General features: G+C 44.3%; 1 protein-coding gene across 6 annotated transcripts in view; it reads left to right on the top strand.

Moving 5' to 3' along the window:
- LOC132819292 (protein EFR3 homolog B-like) overlaps positions 1-22,575 on the top strand; it is a 178,537-nt gene that overhangs the window by 35,142 nt on the left and 120,820 nt on the right. For all 6 annotated transcript variants that reach the window (XM_060830728.1, XM_060830722.1, XM_060830724.1 and 3 more), the window contains exon 7: positions 6,644-6,779. In XM_060830728.1, coding sequence (XP_060686711.1) covers positions 6,644-6,779 — 136 coding nt within the window. The remainder of the gene's footprint in view (positions 1-6,643; positions 6,780-22,575) is intronic.

The raw sequence follows: 22,575 nt of genomic DNA, 5'->3' as shown, positions 1-22,575 counted from the left end.
CTTTAATTGTATTATTGACCCCGAAGTGGACAGGATGCCGAAGAGTCTTGCGGGTAACCCAGGCAGTTGAAGGAGCTGAACAGGGAGTGGGGGTTGGTAGGCATGTGGAGATGTCTTCACCCCAAAGGTAGAGATTTTACCTTTTTTTCTAATCCACATAAGTGCTATACTAGAACTGACATGCTTTTTTGTCCCATCAACCTTTTTGAACTCAGTGCTGTCTTGCAGAATAGGGAACATAGCCGTTTCTGATCATACGGTGGTGTACATGGAGGTCAAGGCTAGTGGTAGCGGGACAGGCTCCCGACACTGGTGCATGGACCCCTTCCTCCCAAAAGATAGCAAGTTTGTAGAGTGTTTTTCACGGGAGTTTAAAATCTTTTGGGATATTAATTTAGGTATGACCAGTAATCCATCGGTGCTGTGGGAGACTGCCAAGGCCAATGCATGGGGTTTGATTATTTCTTACTCTGCGACCCAGAAGCAACAGAGGGGAGAACAGCAATGTCTGCTCAATGCTCGCCTGAAGGCGGCTGTTAGCATACTTTGACAAACCATCTGGAATTAAATTGCAGCAGATTACAACCCTTAGGTCTATTTTGAATGCTGCACTCACCCAGATAGCAAAGAGAGAAATCTCTTTTGCACAACAGAGATTATTTTGAGTATGGTGATAAACCGGGTAAATATCTAATGCACTTGGCCAGAAAAAAGAATGCCCCTCAATCTATTACATCCATCAGAGAGAGTGCTGGTACTCTTACTTGCAATGCTCAAAAGATTAAAGCAGCATTTGGAAAGTTTTACTTTGAGCCGTACCAGTCGGAGGGTTGTGAGGACAGATGAATAAAGATGGAATCCTTTTTTAAAACCCTGGGCCTTCCAGATGTAGCCTCAGAACAGGCGTTCTTCTGAATGCCCCCCAGACAATTCAGAAAATACAGGAGGCGGTGAAGCTGCTCCAGAGTGGTAAAGCACCTGGTCCAGACAGATTTCAAATTGAGTTTTATCAGGAGTTTATATACAAGCTGACTAGGCCACTCTTGGATATGTACAGTTACTCATTCAGTCAGGACTGCCTCCCATCTTCTTTGAGAGGAGCAAATATTTCTCTTATCCTTAAGAAAGGAAAAGCCACAGAGGATTGCACATTGTACAGGCCCACATCATTACTGAATGTGGATTTTAAAATCCTGTCGAAAATGCTGGCATTGAGGCTGGAGGGGGTATTGCTTTTTATTGCAAAGGAGGATGATCAGCCATGATCATATTGAATGGTGGTGCAGGCTCGAAGGGCAGAATGGCCTACTCCTGCACCTATTGTCTATTGTCCATTGACCAGACAGGTTTTATTAAGTGCCGTAGGTCTACCAACAATATTAGAAAAGTACTAAATATGGTCCAAATATGCCAGCAAAGATTGATGCCGGGTTTGGTAGTCTCTCTGGATGCAGAGAAAACATGTGATTGGGTGGAGTGGCCATACCTCTTTTATGTCATGGAACGGTTTGGTCTTGGAGGGGTTTTTGCCAAATGGGTAGCAGTGTTGTATAGTGATACAAAAGCAGCAGTTCTCACAAATGGTATAAGTTCACAACCACCTGATTAAGGATCGGCGCTCCAAAAGCTAGTGCTTCCAATTAAACCTGTTGGACTATAACCTGGTGTGTGATTTATAACTTGTGTGGGAGGTCTTATTTAGTATATTCAATTTTGGGGATGGAACCCGTTTCTCTTTCCAGTGGAAACAAGGAGGTTTTCTGTATTTAGGTAATTTTTATCCCCCCAGTCTTCGATTAACTGTATAAAGCCAACTATGTGCAGTTGTTAGAGAAGATAATGCAGGACCTTTGGCACTGGGAAGATCTTCCACTATCTTGGTTGGACGGAATAGCTCTGGTTAAAATGAATGTTCTTCCTCGCTTACTAAATTCCATGCGAGTGCTCCCTTTGAGGCTGCCAAGGCAAGTACTACGGAGGCTTTACAGTTGGCTTGGATTTTTTTTCTGGCATCATAAACCACCTCTTATTAAGCTGGATAAATTGCAGCTTCCACAGGAGCGTTGGGGGGAGTCTAGATTTTCCAGACTTTAACAAATGCCAATTGAACTCTTCACTATCCGATGTGGCTGAATGGGCCTATCAGGACCCGCGATCAATCTGGTTAGACATTGAGGCCTCCCAGACAAAATGCCCCCTCATTAATTTGTTGTTAATGGACAAGATGAGAATTGTTATGGACCACTTCAGAAATCCGATCATCCTAAAATAGTTAAAGCATGGAGAATGATGCAGCAGGGTGAGGGCAATTTACAAAAACTGTCCCCTTTCACTCCCATAGTGGGAATGTTGGGATTCCAGCCAGGGTTGATGAACGCTGGCTTTCGGTTCTGGGAGTCCAGAGGAATCTTCTGTTTGGGAGATCTGTTTGACAGGGAGGTCATGATGTCCTTCGAGCAGCTGAGTCAGAAATTTGAGCTGCCTTAGAGAGATCTCTTTCATTACTTCCAGGTTAGAGACTTCATACAAAAAAATTGATAGTTAGTCCCTACAAGTCAGATATAAGAAGGAGAGTGCTCTGGTCTGCGGGCACCCTCTCGGTTAGCACTCTCAGGAGTATGCTTCAGAGGGAATTCATGAGGGCAAAAAGGGGGCATGGCAAATAGAATTAAGGAGAATCAAAGGATTTTAACAAACATATTAAGGACAAAAGGGTAACTAGGGAGAGAATAGGGCCCCTCAAAGATCAGCAAGGCGGCCTTTGTGTGGAGCCGCAGAAAATGGGGGAGATACTAAATTAATATTTTGCATCAGTATTTACTGTGGAAAAGGATATGGAAGACATAGACTGTAGGGAAATAGATGGTGACATCTTGCAAAATGTCCAGATTACAGAGGAGGAAGTGCTGGATGTCTTGGAACCGGTAAGGTGGATAAATCTCCAGGACCTGATCAGGTGTATCCAAGAACTCTGTGGGAAGCTAGAGAAGTGATTGCTGGGCCTCTTACTGAGATATTTGTATCATCGATAGTCACAGGTGAGGTGCCGGAAGACTGGAGGTTGGCAAAGGTGATGCCATTGTTTAAGAAGGGCGGTAAAGACAAGCCAGGGAACTATAGACCGGTGAGTCTGACCTCAGTGGTGGGCAAGTTGTTGGAGGGAATCCTGATGGACAGGATGTACATGTATTTGGAAAGGCAAGGACTGATTAGGGATAGTCAACATGGCTTTGTGCGTGGGAAATCATGTCTCACAAACTTGATTGAGTTTTTTGAAGAAGTAACAAAGAAGATTGATGAGGGCAGAGCAGTAGATGTGATCTATATGGACTTCAGTAAGGCGTTTGACAAGGTTCCCCATGGGAGACTGATTAGAAAGGTTGGATCTCATGGAATACAGGGGCAACGAGCTATTTGAATACAGAACTGGCTCAAAGGTAGAAGACAGAGGGTGGTGGTGGAGGGTTGTTCTTCAGACTAGAGGCCTGTGACCAGTGTGGTGCCACAAGGATTGGTGCTGTGTCCTCTACTATTTGTCATTTACATAAATTATTTAGATGCGAGCATAAGAGGTACAGTTAGTAAGTTTGCAGATGACACCAAAATGGGAAGTGTAGTGGACAGCGAAGAGGGTTACCTCAGATTACAACAGGATCTTGACCAGATGGGCCAATAGGCTGAGAAGTGGCAGATGGAGATTAATTCAGATAAATGCGAGATGCTGTATTTTGGGAAAGCAAATCTTAGCAGGACTTATACACTTAATGGTAAGGTCCTAGGGAGTGTTGCTGAACAAAAAGACCTTGAAGTGCAGGTTCATAGCTCCTTGAAAGTGGAGTCGCAGGAGATAGGATAGTGAAGAAGGTGTTTGGTATGCTTTCCTTTATTGGTCAGAGTATTAAGTACAGGAATTGGGAGGTCATGTTGTGGCTGTACAGGACATTAGTAAGGTCACTGTTGGAATATTACGTGCAATTCAATCGGAAAGATGTTGTGAAACTTGAAAGGGTTGAGAAAAGATTTACAAGGATGTTGCCAGGGTTGGAGGATTCGAGCTACAGGGAGAGACTGAATAGGCTGGGGCTGTTTTCCCTGGAGCGTCGGAGGCTGAGGGGTGACCTTATAGAGGTTTACAAAATTATGAGGGGCATGGTTAAGGTAAATAGTCAAAGGTCTTTCCCTAGGGTCGGGGAGTCCAGAACTAGAGGGCATAGGTTTAGGGTGAGAGGGGACAGATATAGCAGAGACCTAAGAGGCAACTTTTTCATACAGAGGGTGGTATGTGTATGGAATGAGCTGCCAGAGGAACTGGTGGAGGCTGGTACAATTACAACATTTAATAGGCATTTGGATGGGTATATGAATAGGAAGGGTTTGGAGGGATATGGGCCGGTTGCTGGCAGTTGGCACTAGATTGGGTTGAGATATCTGATCAGCACCGACGGGTTGGACCAAAGAGTCTGTTTCCGTGCTGTACATCTCTATGACTCTGTTTGTTTGGAAGTAATGTTTCAAAGGACATTGAGTGGCTAGGCAAAACCTGGACTCAAGAATTGGGGGTGGAAATCTCATCAGAGATGTAGGAAGATATCTGGGAAAATTTTAAGAAGATCTTGATTTGCAATAGGACCCAGGCTATTCAATTGACGATACTCCATCAAGCTCATAAGGCACCAGAACGGCTTGCAAAATTTAAGACAGGAGTGTCCCCAATGTGCCCCAAGTGTAAAATGGAGGTTGGTAGACTTACTCATTGCTTGTGGTTATACCACAAGTTTTGCAGGTATTGGAATACCATAGTGAGTGTTTTGGAAGAAGTTTTGGGAACTGAGGTTAAGTTAGATCCGGTGTCCCTTCTTTTAGGTCTTCCAAATCTTCTCTGTTTGGATGTGCATGGGAAGAAATTATTTAATATTCTTTCATTCTGTGCAAGGAAGAACATTCTAATGAGCTGGGTGTTGGAGAATCCCCCAGGACTTTTGGGCTGGCGTAGATTAGTTTTGGAACACGTCCCCCTGGACTTCCTTACGAGTATGCTGCACCAGTAAACGGAATTGTTTTACAGAACCTGGCGGCTATTTTTGAATTATATTGATGCAGACTCGTTAGCTATACTGATCAGAGCCTTTGTGTAACCGTGAGGGTTATGTCTGGCAGTCCGGGGGCCCATGGGGCAAAGAATCCTGAACAAATACAGGTCTGCTTACTATTGCTACCAGTGGTGAGGAGCTTCGGTGATATTGCACTGAGTGTAGTAATTTAATTGAATAATATTTGTTACCTTGCTATAACTTGCTTTAATTTTATTTTGTTTGTTTATTTTTTTTTCTTCTTTTTCTTTGGTTATTTATTAAATTGTAGTTTTTGTAGAAGTTTTTATTTTGCTTTTTTTCATGTTTCGGTAGTTTGTGGAGTAGAGTTGTAGTGTGTTTCCTATTATTGTTATTATATTGTAAAGTTATTACACTATTTTGTACTGGTTTTTTAATATTTATTTAAAACAGAGGATCCCAAATCATCAATAGTCAGGAGTGAAATGTGTAACATGTTTTGTATCTGTGTGTATGACCTGACTTTCTGTCATCTGCCATTAGTGTTGTTTCTGCTTATCTTGCTGTAGTGAATAGTTTTAACAGCATTTATTTTATATTTTTGTGATATGTATTTCTGTATCTTTAAAAGTGAAATTGAAAGTTGCAGGCAGGTGGAAATCAAACAGAAATTATAAATGTTTCAAATTGTTTCAGGAATTTGCGTTCAGCTGATTCTGTGTAGAGTCTACAGTTGAAAATCAGAGTACTTAATCCCCAAACCAGCTGTAGTAGGTCATGAAGAGCTGCTTCCCTGCATTACCCATGTTTAATGTAGAGAGTTGTCCCTCAGCTATAGAACAAAATCTCTACAAAAGAGAGAAATACTTAATGCCGTCTCATGAGAGCTAACACAGAGGATGGCTGATCACTGTAAAACATGATGGGGAAAATGGTGCCAAGTTCAATACCTGCTGATCAGAGCCTGGCCACTCTTCCCTATTAAGCACATTCACTGATTGAGATACAAGAGTCATGATGCTGAGTGTGTCATTGCTGGAATCCTGTCAATTTGGCTGCTGTCCTTAAGTACCTGACCGTCAGGGTACTGGAGCTAGCAGGAAACACAACCCAAAATTTCATTCCCTGCAAATTGCAGCTTGTCATATGTTAAAAGAAGAAGCTTATCAAGCTGCTTGGAGGACTCATTGTAGCCCAAGTTGGAGTCACATCTAATATCACAGCTATGCTGCCTAAGAACACCAGACACTTAATAAGATTTTTACTTAAAGGGGCAAATTCAAAGAAAAAAAATCACATTAGTGATACCACTGTACATCCTCAAGCAAGTTAGTGCAGATACTGTAAATACTCAGCAGCTCTGGTAACCTCAGTGAGGAGAGAAACAGAGTTAAAAACTGAAAGAAGTATGGATGCTATAAATCAGAAACAAAAACAGAAATTTCTGGAAAAGCTCAGCAGGTATAAAGCATGTTCTCAAGTATGGAGAGAAATCAGAATTAACGTTTCAGGTCATACTTTTCATCAGAACAGGGAAAAATTAAAGTGTAATAGTTCTGAAGGAGCATTTCCTGATTCTGTCTCATATGCAGTCCCAGCATTCCCATTTGGTCATTCAACAGTTGGTGGGTCACCTGGATGCCAACAGTAGGAGTGTTGCCAAAGTACGCACTGGCATTGTGGAGGTGCTGTCAGAGTCTGCTGTCATAGCAGCTGGTGGATCTGTAGGTGAGTAGGAACGATTCGTAATGGTTATTTATTCGGAATGTTGTCTTGTATGAATAATAATGTATTAATAGTTGAACAGTATGCAGTTTTGTGTTCATGGGCTTTGTTAGATTGTCTGTTGCAGTCATTTACATATGATAGCTGTAATTTGGTATACCTGAACTAATCAGACAACTAACATTGTAACTTTGTAGTATAATGAGGCTATAACACCAGCATCTGTTCAGCTGCCAATCTGAATAAGATTATGTCAGAAAACAGATAGGGTGAACATGGCATTAGAAATGGGAAGAGAAATTGAACAAGTGGCCCTTCAAGCCAGCTTCACTATTCAATAAGATCATGGCCAATCTGATTGTGGTCTCAATTCCAATTTCTTGTCAGCCTCAGTAATACTTGTCTCCTTTATATAAGTACTCTGTCTAACTCAACATTGAAAATATTCAACGTTCCAGGTTCCACTGCTCGTGGATGAGAATTTTAAATCTCTCAATCTGAGAGAAGATATTCCTCCTTTCCTTGATGGACTTAAGGACGTCTTTTGTACTTTATGATTCTATGATCTCCATCCTGAATGGGCAGCACTGTGGCTCAGTAGATAGTATTGCTGCTTCACAACACCAGGAACCCGGTTTGATACCACCCTCAGGTGACTGTCTGCATGGAGTTTGCACATTCTCCCGAAGCCTGTGTGGCTTTTCTCCGGGTGCTCCAATTTCCCTCTACAGTCCAAAGATGTGCAGGTTAGGTGGATTGGCTATGGGAAATGCAGGGTTACAAGAATGCCCTCTTCAGAGGGTTGGTGTGGACTCGATGGGCCGAGTGGCCTGCTTCCATGCTGAAGGGATTCTATGATTCTATTTATGAGTGGTCTTATTTTCAAATGACCCTGAGTTCTAGATTCCCACAAGAGGAAATATCCTTGTGCAGCCGTATTATATATGTTTCAATAAGATTACCTCACATTTTTGCAAACTCCAAACAAGTATAGGATAAATGTGCTCAACCTTTCCTCATAAAAAAAACTCCTCTTCCCAAGATCCAGCCTAATGATCCTTCTCTGAACTGTTTCTAATGCATATTTAAGTAAGGTAACCAAAACTGTACAAAGTACTCCAGGTGCAGTCTCACTAATGCCCGAACCAGAAGACACAGCTTAAAAATAAGGGGTAGGCCATTTAGGACAGAGATGAGGAGAAACTTCTTCACCCAGAGAGTGGTGGGTGTGTGACATGCTCTGCCCCAGAAGGCAGTGGAGGCCCAGTCTCTGGATTCGTTTAAGAAAGAATTGGATAGCGCTCTCAAGGATAGTGGAATCAAGGGTTATGGAGATAAGGCAGGAACAGGATACTGACTGAGAATGATCAGCCATGATCGTAATGAATGGTGGTGCAGGCTCGAAGGGCAGAATGGCCTGCTCCTGCACCTCTTGTCTATTGTCTATTGTCTATGGAGCTATAACTAGACTTGGCTATTTTAATACCTCACCCCCTTGCAATTAAGACCAACATTACATCTGTCTTTCTAATCACATGCTATACCTGTGTGATAACATGTTATGAATCATGTCTGTGGACACCCTGAAGCATTTCTGCAACTTCTTCTATTTAGATAACATTTTGTTTTTCTTTTCTTTCTGCCAATGTGGTCAGTGTCACATTTTTCCACATCGCTCACCAGCTGTCAAATTATTGTCCATTCACTTAACTTATCTACTTCCCTTTACAGCTATTCGAGTCCTCACAATATATTTGCCTAGTTGCCTTCATACCATCAGCAAATCTGATTACAATGCACACAATTGTTTCATCTGAATCATTAATATAAATTCTAAATAGCTAGGACTTAGCCCTAATCTCTGTGGCTCTCCACTAATTTCATTATGTCAACCTGAAAATTATCAATGTATCATCTGTTTCCTATTAGTCAGCCAATCTTTTATCCATCTGAATGGATATTGGGTGGTGCATTGAGTATAGGAGTTGAGAGCTGAAAATGTGTTGCTGGAAAAGTGCAGCAGGTCAGGCAGCATCCAAAGAACAGGCGAATCGACGTTTCAGGCTTGAGCCTGAAGCAGGGCTCATGCCCGAAACGTCGATTCTCCTGCTCCTTGGATGCTGCCTGACCTGCTGCGCTTTTTCAGCAACACATTTTCAGCTCTGATCTCCAGCATCTGCAGTCCTCACTTTCCCGAGAGGAGTTGAGAGTCTTGTTGAGGTTGAACAGGACATTGGTTTGTCCAGTTTTGGAATACTGTGTTCAATTCTGGTGTCCCTGCTATAGAAAGGATGTTAAATTTGAAAAGGTTCAGAAAAGATTTACAAGGATGTTGCCAGGGTTGGACGGTTTGAGCCATAGGGAGAGGCGGAATATTCCATTTTCCCTGGAGAGTTGGAGGCTGTCGGGGACCTTATAGAAGTTCATAAAATCATAAGGGGCATGGATAAGGTGAAGAGTCAAAGTCTTTTCCCCAGGGTAGAAGAATCCAAAACTCAAGGGCATAGGTTTAATGTGAGAGGGGAAAGATTTAAAAGAGACCTGAGGGGTAACATTTTCATGCAGAAGGTGAAGCACATATGGAATGAACTACCGAAGGAAGTTGTGGAGTCTGGTACATATTTAAAAGACATCTGGATGGGTATATGAATAGGAAGGGTTTGGAGGGAAATAGGCCAAATGCTGGAAAATGGGACTAGATTAATTTAGGATATCTAACCAGCACGGACGAGTTGGATTGAAGGGTCTGTTTCCATTCTGTATATCTCTATGGCTCTGTGACTCTAACGTATCATCTCAATATCATGCTGTCCTGTGCAGTAACCTTTTATACAGTAGCTTATCCAATGCCTATTGGCAATCCAAGTGCACATCTGTAGGTTCACCTTTATGCACCATGCTTGTTACATCCTTAAGAAACGAATAAAATTTGTCAAGCATGCTTTCCTTTCACAAATCACTTTGACTCTACCTGATGATATGATGATTTTCTAAATGTCCTGGTATTACCTCCTTAATAATGGATTCTAGTACTTTTTCCAATGACTAACATTTGGTTAACTCGCTAAACCTTTTACCATTTTGTCTCCTTCCTTTCTTGACCAGATGTACACTATTACATTTTCAACCCACTGGTAACTTTTCAGAATCAAAGGAATTTTGGAAGATTGCAACCAGCTTATCAGATATCCCTACAGCTAGTTTGTTTAAGGTCCTATAATGCAAGGCATCAGGTCCACGGATTCAGCATAGAACATGGAACATAGGATTCTACAGCACAGGAACGGACCCTGTGGCCCAGGATGTTGTGCTGAACATGACACTAAATGAAATTTTTGCCTGCCATTGGTCCCTATCCCTCCATTCCTTGCATATTCGTGTGCTTATCTAAAAGTCCCTTAAATGCCCCTATTGTATCTGCCTCCAGTACTACGCTGGCAGTGCATTTCAGACTCCTACCACTCTGTGTAAAAAACTTGCCCCTCATGTCACCTTTGAACTTTCCCACTCTAACCTCCAATGCTTGCTCCCTAGTATTAAACATTTCAAATCTGGAAAGAAGATTCTGACCGTCAATCTTATCTATGCATCAAACAATTTTATAGACTGCTATCAGGTCTCCTCTCAGCCTCTGTTGCTCAAGAGAAAGCAACCCAAATTTATTTAGCCTCTCCTTATAGCTCATTCTCTCTAGTCCAAGCAGCATCCAGGTAAACCTCTTCTGCACCCTGTCCAATGCCTCCAAATTCTTCCTGTAATGTGGCGATCAGAATTGAACACGGTTTTCTAACCAAAGTCTTTTGAAGGTGAAACATAACATTCTGACTCTTATAGTCAGTTTCCAGACCAATGAAGGCAAGCCTGCCATTCACCATCATTACCACCCTATCTATTCATGTGGATACTTTCAGGGAACTATGGACTTGAACCCAAGATCTTTCTGTACATCAGTGCTGTTCAGAGTCCTGCCATTAACTGTGTCTTTTCCTTAACGTGATCTCCCAAAGTACAGCATCTCACACTTACCCAAATTAATCTCCATTTGCCATTTCTCCACCCCTAGCTGCAATTGATCTACATCCCGCTGTATTCTCTGACAACCTTCTACAGTATCCACAACTCTACTGATGTTTGTATCGTCTGCAAACTTACTAACCCATCCATCAATATTTTCATGTAAGTCATTTAAATATATCATAAACAGCAGAGGTCCCAGGGCGGATCCCTGCAGAACATCACTAGTCACAGACCTCCAGCCTGAAAAACACCCTTCCACCACCACCTCTTTCTTCTATGAGCCAGTCATTTTTGAGTCAATGTGGCCAAGTAACCATAGTTCCCATGCATCTTAATCTTCTGGATGAGCCTACCATGAGGGACCTTGTCGAAAGACTTATTAAATTCCATGTAAACAATATCCACTGCTCTTCCTTCATCGATCACTTTCGTCACCTCCTCGAAAAATTCAATCAAGTTAGTAAGACATGACCTGCTCTTGAGAAAACCTGCTAACTGTCCCAAATTAAGCCATGCTTTTCCAAATGTGAGTAAATCCTATCGCTAAGAATTCTCTCCAATAGATTCCCAACCTCCAATGTGAGACTGACTGGACTGTAGTTACCTGGATTACCCCTATTTCCCTTCTCAAACAGAGGAACATAGAGTCATAGAGATGTACAGCATAGAAATAGACCCTTTGGTCCAACATGTCCAGATATCCCAACCCAATCTAATCCCACCTGCCAGCACCCAGCCCATATCCCTCCAAACCCTTCCTATTCATATACCCATCCAAATTCCTCTTAAATGTTGCAATTCTACCAGCCTCCACCACATCCTCTGGCAGCTCATTCCATACACATACCACCCTCTGCATGAAAAAGTTACCCCTTAGGTCTCTTTTATATCTTTCCCCTCTCACACTAAACCTATGCCCTCTAGTTCTGGACTCCCCGATCCCAGGGAAAAGACTTTGACTATTTATCTTATCCATGCCACTCATAATTTTGTAAACCTCTATAAGGTCACCCTTCCGCCTCCGACGCTCCAGGGAAAACAGCCCCAGCCTGTTCAGCCTCTCCGTACAGCTCAAATCCTCCAACCCTGGCAACATCCTTGTAAATCTTTTCTGAACCCTTTCAAGTTTTACAACATCTTTCCGATAGGAAGGAGACCAGAATTGTACGCAATATTCCAACAGTGGCCTAACCAATGTCCTGTACAGCCGCAACATAACCTCCCAACTCCTGTACTCAATATTCTGACCAATAAAGGAAAGCATACCAAACACCTTCTTCATTATCCTATCTACCACTTTCAAGGAGCTATGAACCTGTACTCCAAGGTATCTTTGTTCAGCAACACTCCCTAGGACCTTACCATTAAGTGTATAAGTCCTGCTAAGATTTGCTTTCCCAAAATGCAGCATCTCGCATTTATCTGAATTAAACTCCATCTGCCACTTCTCAGCCCATTGAGCCATCTGGTCCAGATCCTGTTGTAATCTGAGGTAACCCTCTTCGCTATCCACTACACCTCCAATTTTGGTGTCATCTGCAAACTTACTAACTGTACCTCTTATGCTTGCATCCAAATCATTTATGTAAATGACAAAAAGTGGATGACCCAGCACCAATCCTTGTGGCACTCCACTGGTCACAGGCCTCTAGTCTGAAAAACAATCCTCCATCACCACTCTCTGTCTTCTACCTTTGAGCCAGTTCTGTATCCAAATGGCTAGTTCTCCCTGTATTCCATGAGATCTAACCTTGCTAATCAGTCTCCCATGGGGAACCTTGTCAAGCGCCTTACTGAAGTCCATATAGATCACATCTACTGCTCTGCCCTCATCAATCCTCTTTGTTACTTCGTCAAAAAACTCAATCAGGTTTGTGAGACATGATTTCCCATGCACAAAGCCATGTTGACCTTCCCTAATCAGTCCTTGCCTTTCCAAATACATGTACATCCTATCCCTCAGGATTCCCTCCAACAACTTGCCCACCACTGAGGTCAGGCTCACTGGTCTATAGTTCCCTGTCTTGTCCTTTCCGCCCTTCTTAAATAGTGGCACCACGTTTGCCAACCTCCAGTCTTCAGGCACCTCACGTGTGACTATCGATGATACAGATATCTCAGCAAGAGGCCCAGCAATCACTTCTCCAGCTTCCCACAGAGTTCTCGGGTACACCTGATCAGGTCCTGGGGATTTATCCACCTTTAACCATTTCAAGACATCCAGCACTTCCTCCTCTGTAATCTGGACATTTTGCAAGATGTCACCATCTATTTCCCTACAGTCTATATCATCCAAATCCTTTTTCACAGTAAATACTGATGCAAAATATTCATTTAATATCTCCCCCATTTTCTGCGGCTCCACACAAAGGCCGCCTTGCTGATCTTTGAGGGGAAAATGTGATGCTGGAAAAACACAGCAGGCCACGCAGCATCCGAGGAGCAGGAGAATCGACATTTTGGGCATAAGCCATTCTTCAGGAATGAGGCGGTGTTAAGATCAGTGCATCAAACTACCACTGCGCCTCCCTTGTCTGCCAGTTTGATGGTGAGGTTAGGGTTGGAGCGGAGGGAGTGGAGGGCTGCACATTGCGAGGGTGAGAGGTTGGAGTGGGTGAGAGGGGTGGTCAGGTTGAGTCGGTCAATGTCGCAGCAGCAGTTAGATGTGAAAAGATCGAGGGCGGGTAAGAGGCCAGCACGGAGTGACCAGGTGCATGGGGTGTGTTGGAGGTGGGAGAAGGTGTTGTCAGAGGGTGGGCGAGAGTCCTTGCTGAAGAAGTAGGTGCGGAGGCGAAGGCGACGGAAGAAATGCTTGATATCTAGCCGTGTGTTGAACTCATTGATCGGGAGCATGGGGGATGAAGGTTAGGCCGCTGATGAGGACTGATCGTTCATCCTCAGAGAGGGGGAGGTCTTTAGGGATAGTGAAAATACGGCAGGGCTGGGAGCTAGGACCTGGTGTGGGGCTGGAGCTGGGAGTGGGGGTGGAGTTAGTCGTGGGGGCAAAGTTAGTCGTGGGGGGCGGAGATTGACGTGGGGACAAAGATTGACGTGGGGACGACGTGGTCCTTTTTTGGTGGTGTGAGCTGCGGTCATAGTCAAGGTTTGGTGGTGTGAGGTGGGGTCATGATCCATAACCTCATCACCTCAGGAACATTCATAACCTCATCACCTCAGGAGATCTCCCATCCACTGCCTTCAACCTCATAGTCCCACAACCCCACACCGCCCGTTTCTACCTCCTGCCCAATATCCACAAACCCAACTGCCCCGGCCAACCCAATGTCTCAGCCTGCTCCTGCCCCACCGAACTCATCTCTGCATACCTCAACACTGTCCTGTCCCCCTTAGTCCAAGAACTCCCCACCTATGTTCGGGACACCACCACGCCCTCCACCTCGTCCATGATTTTCGCTTCCCCGGCCCCCAATGCCTTATCTTCACCATGGACATCCAGTCCCTGTACACCTCCATCCCCCATCACAAAGGCCTCCAAGCCCTCCGCTTCTTCCTCTCCAGCTGACCTAACCAGTACCCTTCCACTGACACCCTCCTTCCACTGACAGAACTGGTCCTCACTCTTAACAACTTCTCCTTCCAATCCTCCCACTTCCTCCAAACCAAAGGAGTTGCCATGGGCACCCGCAATGGCCCTAGCTATGCCTGCCTCTTCGTCGGATACGTGGAACAGTCCATCTTCCGCAGCTACACCGGCACCACTCCCCACCTTTTCCTCCGCTACATCAATGACTGTATCGACGTTACCTCGTGCGCCCATGAGGAGGCTGAACAATTCATCCACTTTACTCACACCTTTCTCCCCGACCTCAAGTTCACCTGGACCATCTCAGACTCCTCCCTCCCCTTCCTAGACCTCTCCATTTCTATCTCGGGCGACTGACTCAACACAGACATTTACTACAAACCGACCGACTCCCACAGCTACCTAGGTTACACCTCCTCCCACCCTGCCCCCTGTAAAAATGCCATCCCATATTCCCAATTCCTCCACCTCCGCTGCATCTGCTCCCAGGAGGATAGTTCCAATACCAAACAACTCAATGGCCTCCTTCTTCAAAGACTGGAATTTCCCCTCTAACGTGGTCGATGACGCTCTCCATCGCATCTCCTCCACTTCCCGCACATCCGCCCTTGAACCCTGCCCCTCCAATCGCCACCAGGACAGAACTCCACTGGTCCTCACCTTCCACCCCACCAAACTGCAGATACATCGTATCATCCTCTATCATTTCCGCCACCTCCAGACAGACCCCACCACCAAGAATATATTTCCCTCTCCACTCCTATCAGCATTCAGGAGAGACCACTCCCTCCGCGACTCCCTCGTCAGGTCCACACCACCCACCAACCCAACCTCCACTCCCGGCACCTTCCCCTGCAACCGCAAGAAGTGCAAAACCTGCGCCCACACCTCCCCCCTCACCTCCCTCCAAGGCCCCAATGGATCCTTCTATATCCGTCGCAAATTCACCTGCACCTCCACACACATCATTTACTGTATCCGCTGCACCTGATGTGGCCTCCTCTATATTGGGGAGACAGGCTGCCTACTTGCGGAATGTTTCAGGGAATATCTCTGGGATACCCGCACCAACCAACCCAACCACCTCGTGGCTGAACACTTTAACTCCCCCTCCCACTCCGCCAAGGACATGCAGGTCCTTGGCCTCCTCCATCGCCTGACCCTGGCCACATGACGCCTGGAGGAAGAGCGCCTCATCTTCCGCCTAGGAACCCTTCAACCACAAGGGATGAATGTAGATTTATCCAGCTTCCTCATTTCCCCTCCCCCCACCTTATCTTAGTCCTAACCCTCGGGTTCAGCACTGCCCTCTTGACCTGCAATCTTCTTCCTGACTCTCTGTCCCCACCCCCTCTCCGGCCTATCACCCTCACCCTCACCTCCTTCCACCTATCGTATTCCCAGTGCCCCTCCCCCAAATTCCCTCCCCCCTACCTTTTACCTCAGCCGGCTTGGCACACCAGCCTCATTCCTGATGAAGGGCTTATGCCCGAAACGTCGATTCTCCTGCTTCTCGGATGCTGCCTGGCCTGCTGCGCTTTTCCAGCACCACATTTTTCAACTCTGGTACTCCAGCATCTGCAGACCTCACCTTCTCCTAGTTGATCTTTGAGGGGCCCTATTCTCTCCCTGGTTACCCTTTTGTCCTTAATATGTTTGTAAAAATCCTTTGGATTCTCCTTAATTCTATTTGCCAAAGCTATCGCATGTCCCCTTTTTGCTCTCTTGATTTCCCTCTTAAGTATACTCCAACTTCCTTTATACTCTTCTAAGGATTCACTCGATCTATCCTGACTATACCTGGCATATGCTTCCTTCTTTTTCTTAACCAAACCCTCAATTTCTTTAGTCATCCAGTATTCCCTACACCTACCAGCCTTCCCTTTCACCCTGACGGGAATATACTTTCTCTGGATTCTTGTTGCCTCATTTCTGAAGGCTTCCCATTTTCCAGCCGTCCCTTTACCTGCGAACATCTGCCCCCAATCAGCTTTCGAAGGTTCTTGCCTAATACCGTCAAAATTCTCCAATTTAAAACTTCAACTTTTAGATCAGGTCTATCCTTCTCCATCACGATTTTAAAACGAGTAGAATCATGGTCACTGGCCCCAAAGTGCTCTCCCACTGACACCTCAGTCACCTGCCCTGCCTTATTTCCCAAGAGTTGGTCAAGTTTTGCACCTTCTCGAGTAGGTACATCCACATACTGAATCAGAAAATTGTCTTGTATTCACTTAAGAAATTCCTCTCCATCTAAACCTTTAACATTATGGCAGTCCCAGTCGATGTTTGGAAATTTAAAATCCCCTATCATAATCAACCTATTATTCTTACAGATAGCTGAGATCTCCTTAGAAGTTTATTCTCAATTTCCCTCTGACTATTCGGGGGTCTATAATACAATCCCAATAAGGTGATCATCCCTTTCTTATTTCTCATTGGTTCCAATGTGGACAATGACCTCCTGCTGGCCCCTCTCCCCCGTGAGAACATTCTGTACCCTCTCTGAGACATCCTTGATCCTGGCACCAGGGAAACAACACCCCATTCTGCTTTTTCTCTGCTGGCCACAGAAATGTCTGTCTGTACTTCGGACTACAGAATCCCCTAACACAATTGATCTCTTGGAAGCCGACGTACCCCTCGTTGCATTAGAGCCAGTCTCAATACCAGAAACATGGCTGTTTGTGCTACGTTCCCCTGAGAATCCATCACCCCCTACATTTTCCAAAACAGTATACCTGTTTGAAATGGGTATATCCACAAAAGACTCCTGCCCTAGGTGCTGACCTCTCTTACCCTTCCTGGAGTTAACCCATCTATGTGACTGTATCTGAGACTTTCCCCCCTTCCTATAACTGCCATCCATCACATACTATTGCTGTTGCAAATTCCTCATCGCTTCTATCTGTCTCTCCACTCGATCGATCGATCAATCGACTAGATCTGATAAGATTCACATCCAACAGCAGTTATGGCAGATATAATCCGCAGTAAACCTCTTTAAACTCTTTAAACTCCCACATCTGACAAGAAGTACATATCATTTCAAAGGCCATTTTTGTTTCTTCACAATCTACAGACCCAGAAAATAACGTCGTCTTATTCCTCTACAAAACACTGCACTGGGTTAAATTAAGAGCTATGGCTTAATCAAGAGACTTATCTCCAAAAACATGTAATCAAGAAAGAACCCACTGTACTCACTAATATCGCCTTTCTCTTGGACAGACTTAAAACAACAATTAACTTATCTGATTCTGTGCTGTGAACTTCGCCCAAACCGGATCCTCAAAGATTAGTTGTGAAATTCACTGTTTGTTAATTTTCCCAGATGCAATCCGAAATCCAGCGACACATGAATTCAAAATCAGCAAAGGCAGTAAATGTGCAGGTTCTCTCTCTCTCTCTCTCTCTCTCCCTCTCCTGCACTGTCCTCACCATGTGCTTCCTTTGTCTGCTCTTCTCCCTTTTAAAACTGCTGTTGTTTTGACTTTTTTGCTCCAAAGTTCCAAAACAATGCAGCAACATATAAACCAGGAATTGCTGCTTCTGGAATTCAAGAAAATCACCTCCAGCCCCTAAAGTACCTCAAACAAAGGAGCAGCTCTTACAGTCAGAAATTTTTCCCATCTTGGATTACTCAGAATCCTCAACATTAGCTACTCGCAAGCATTCTGGTTAGCAAGAATTAAAAGTCGTAGTCAAGGCCGCAGCAAACTCCCCTCTTGCCTCTCTCAGTAACCTGGGCCCTGGGAACTTATCCACCTTAATGCTCTTCAGGAGATCCAACACCACTTCTTTCTTGATCTCAAAATGCCCTAGCTTATTAGCATGCTCCACACAAATCTCACACAAATCCTCTATATCCTTTTCCTGGATGCAAAGTACTCATTTAGGATCTCATCCATGCTCTCTGCTTCTAAGCACAAATTCCCTCCATTATCTTTGAATGGTCCTACCTTCTCCCGAATTATCCTCTTGTTTTTAATGTATGTACCAAATGCCTTGGGATTCTCTTTAACCCAGCTTACTCGGGTCATTTCATTGCCCTTTCGTGCTCTCCTTATTCCCTGCTTGAGTATTTTTCTGCTTTCCTTATATTCCTCGCGGGTCCTATCCAATTTTCACTTCCTCAACCTTACATATGCATCTTTTTCCCTTTTGACTAAATTCCACAACCTCCCTCGTTATCCAAGGGTCCCTTACCTGCCATCATTGTCCTTCCTCCCTACGGTTTTGAACTCTGCCCAGCAGATCTTTAAACAGTTCCCACCTGTCACTTGTGGACTTGCCTGATAACAGCCCCTCCCAATTAACACTCCCTAGCTCCTGCCTAATGCTGATGTAATTTACCCTCCCCCATTTTGTACTTATTCTTGCTCATAGCTATCTTAAAACCTAAGGAGTTGTGATCACTGTTACCAAAATGCTCTCCCACTGAAAGGTTAGTCACCTGGCCAGGTTCATTAGCCAATATAAGGTAAACTGTGGCTCCTCCTCTGGTTGGATTATCCACACACTGTTTCAAGAAATCCTCTTGTATGCACTTAACAAATCCACCCCTCCCCCAAATCTAAGCCTGTTGCTCTAAGGGAGTCCCTGTCAATACTGGGGAAGTTAAAGTCACCCACTATGACCACGTTGTTTTTATTGCACCTTTCCACAATCTGCCTATATATTTGTTCCTCAATCTCTCGGCGGATGTTTGAAGGCCGATATTGTTTCAAGTTTCTTCCTTCATTTTTCCTCTTGATTTTCTAATAATTTTGAATTCTTTATGTCTTCTACTATCAAGGTAGTTGCATAATCATTTTTCAGAGCCTTTACCATTTCAGGTTTCCCATTATTAATTCTGTAGTCCCACCCTCTGATAGATTATTGGTCAATTAGTTACTTTTTTCCTTGCCATATACTTGTAGAACTTTTTCACTGTTCTGTGCTTCTTGCTACTTTTCTTTCATCCTCCAATTTTTCCCCCTTTACTTTTGTTTTAGTCATTCTTTGTTCATTTCTAAGTATTTCCTAATCTTCTAGCACCTTTAATCTTCACAGCATTGTGCATCCTTTCTTTCAATCTGATATCTATATATCTGATATGTGATAATAAAGGATATTCTATATCGCCATTAATTTCCTTACTTAGCCTTCTAATAGAGTTGTTCTTTCTCAGTGAAATATATCCTTGTTGCGAATTATGAAACGTTTCCTTAAATGTCTGCTACTACATCTCTACTGTGCTTCCAGGGTCACAGAACTCAAAACATTAACTCTATTTTACATAGAACGTAGAACAGTACAGCACAGTACAGGCTCTTCGGCCCGAGATGTTGTGCCGAACATTTAGTTTAATCTAAGATCAACCTAATCTACACACACTTCAATTTACCACTGTCCATGTGCTTGTCCAACGCTTAAATGTCCCTAATGTCTCTGACGCTATGACCACCACTGGCAGTCCATTCCACGCACCCATCACTCTCCGTTTAAACAACCTACCTCTGACATCTCCCCTATATCTTCCTCCCATCACCTTAAAATTATGATCCCTCATGACATCTGTTTCTGCTCTGGGGAAAAGTCTCTGGCTATCTCCTCTACCTATGCCTCTCATTACCTTGTACACCTCTACCAAGTCACCTCTCTTCCTTCTTCTCTCCAGTGTGAAAAGCCCGAGCTCACTCAACCCCTCTTCATAAGACATGCCCTCCAATCCAGGCAGCATCGTGATAAATCTCCTCTGCACTCTCTGAAAAGCATCTGCATCCTTCCCAAAATGAGGTGACCAGAACTGGCCTAACCAAGGTTTTACACAGCTGCAGCAAAGTCTCGCGGCTCTTCAACTGAATCCCCCTTTTAATGAAAGCCAAAACAGCATACGCCTTCTTAACAAACTATCAAAGTGAGTGGCAACTTTGAGGGTTCCATGTACATGAACCCCAAGATCCCACTGTTCCTCCACACTGTCAAGAATCCTCTCTTTAATCCTGTATTCAGCATTCAAATTCAACCTTCCAAAATGAATCACATTGCATCTATCCAGGTTGAACTCCATCTGCCACTTCTCAGCCCAGCTCTGCATCCTGTCAATGTCTTGTTGTGGCCTGCAACAGCCCTCGAGTCTATCTGTAATACTATTGCCCTTTGTGTCATCGGCAAACTTACTAACCCAACCTTCCACTTCCAAGTCATTGCTAAAAACTACAAAGAGCAGAGACTTAAGAACAGAACCCTGCAGGACGCCACTGGTCACCGACCTCCAGCCAGAATAGTTTCTATCCACTTCCACTCGCTGTCTTCTTTTGGCCAGCCAAATCTGAATCCAGACAGCCACATTTCCCTGTATCTCATGCCTCCTAACTTTCTGAATGAGCCAAGTGTGGGGAATCTTATCAAATGCCTTACTGAAATCCATATATATAACATCCACTGCTCGATCCTCGTCAATTTGTCTCATAACATCCTCAAAGAACTCAATAAGGCTTGTGAGGCATGACCTGCCCCTCACAAAGCTATGCTGAGTATCTTTAATCAAACTCTGTTTTTACAAATTGTCATAAATCCTACCTGCCAGAATCATTTTCAGGACCTTGCTTACCACAGACATAAGACTGAATGGTCTGTAATTCCCAGGGATTTCCCTACTCCCTTTCTTGAATAGAGGAACAACATTTGCCCCTATCCAATTACCTGGTATATCTCCCGTGGAGAATGAGGATTCAAAGATCATTGCCAAATGTGCAGCAATCTCATTCCTCGCTTCCCATAGTAACCTTGGATATATCTCGTTTGGCCCTGGGGACTTTCCTATCTTAATGCTTCCCAGAATGTCTAGCACATCCACGTTCTTAATATCAATTTGTTCAAGTTTATTAACCTGGTTTACGGTGTTCTCACTATCTACAAGGTCTTGTGAATACTGAAGCAAAAAACTCATTTAGGGTCTCCCCTACGTCATAGTCATAGAGAGTCATAGAGATGTAGAGCACGGAAACAAACCCTTCGGTCCAACCCGTCCATGCCGACCAGATATCCCAATCCAATCTAGTCCCACCTGCCAGCACCCGCCCATATCCCTCCAAACCCTTCCTATTCATATACCCATCCAAATGCCTCTTAAATGTTGCAATTGTACCAGCCTCCAACACATCCTCTGGCAGCTCATTCCATATATGTACCATCCTCTGTGTGAAAAAGTTGCCCCTTAGGTCTCTTTTATATCTTTCCCCTCTCACCCTAAACCTATGCCCTCTAGTTCTGAACTCCCCGACTCCAGGGAAAAGGCTTTGCCTATTTATCCTATCCATGCCCCTCATAATTTTGTAAACCTCTATAAGGTCACCCCTCAGCCTCCGATGTCCAGGGAAAACAGCCCCAGCCTGTTCAGCCTCTCCCTGTAGCTCAGATCCTCCAATCTTGGCAACATCCTTGTAAATCTTTTCTGAACCCTTTCAAGTTTCACAACATCTTTCCGATAGGAACGAGACCAGAATTGTACACAATATTCCAACAGTGGCCTAACCAATGTCCTGTACAGCCGCAACATGACCTCCCAACTCCTGTACTCAATACACTGACCAATAAAGGAAAGCATACCAAACACCTTCTTCACTATCCTATCTACCTGTGACTCCACTTTCAAGGAGCAATGAACCTGCACTCCAAGGTCTCTTTGTTCAACAACAGTCCCTATGACCATACCATTAAGTTCTGGATCAGTGGTGCTGGAAGAGCACAGGAGTTCAGGCAGCATCCAACGAGCAGCGAAATCGACGTTTCGGGCAAAAGCCCTTCATCAGGAATAATCAGGATTATTCCTGATGAAGGGCTTTTGCCCGAAATGTCGATTTCACTGCTCGTTGGATGCTGCCTGAACTGCTGTGCTCTTCCAGCACCACTGATCCAGAATCTGGTTTCCAGCATCTGCAGTCATTGTTTTTACCATACCATTAAGTGTATAAGTCCTTCAGACTCCAGGCACAAGTTCCCTCCACTATCCCTCATTGACCCTACTCTCTGTCTGATCATTTTCTTATTTCTCTCGTAAGTGTAGGATGCCTTTGAGTTTTCCCTACTCTTTCCCACCAAGGTTTTGTTGTTCCCCCTCCCTGCTCTCAACCCCCTCCCCCCCCCCCCCCCGCCCCCCAGCTCTCCTCAGTCCATTTTTGAGTTCTTTCCTGGCTACCCTGTAATCCTCTAAAGCTGTGCTTGATCCTTGCTTCTTCACCCTTAAATAAA

Source organism: Hemiscyllium ocellatum, chromosome 10, assembly GCF_020745735.1.
Source record: "Hemiscyllium ocellatum isolate sHemOce1 chromosome 10, sHemOce1.pat.X.cur, whole genome shotgun sequence".
NCBI lineage: Eukaryota > Metazoa > Chordata > Chondrichthyes > Orectolobiformes > Hemiscylliidae > Hemiscyllium > Hemiscyllium ocellatum.
This window is presented reverse-complemented; position numbering and strand designations above follow the sequence as displayed.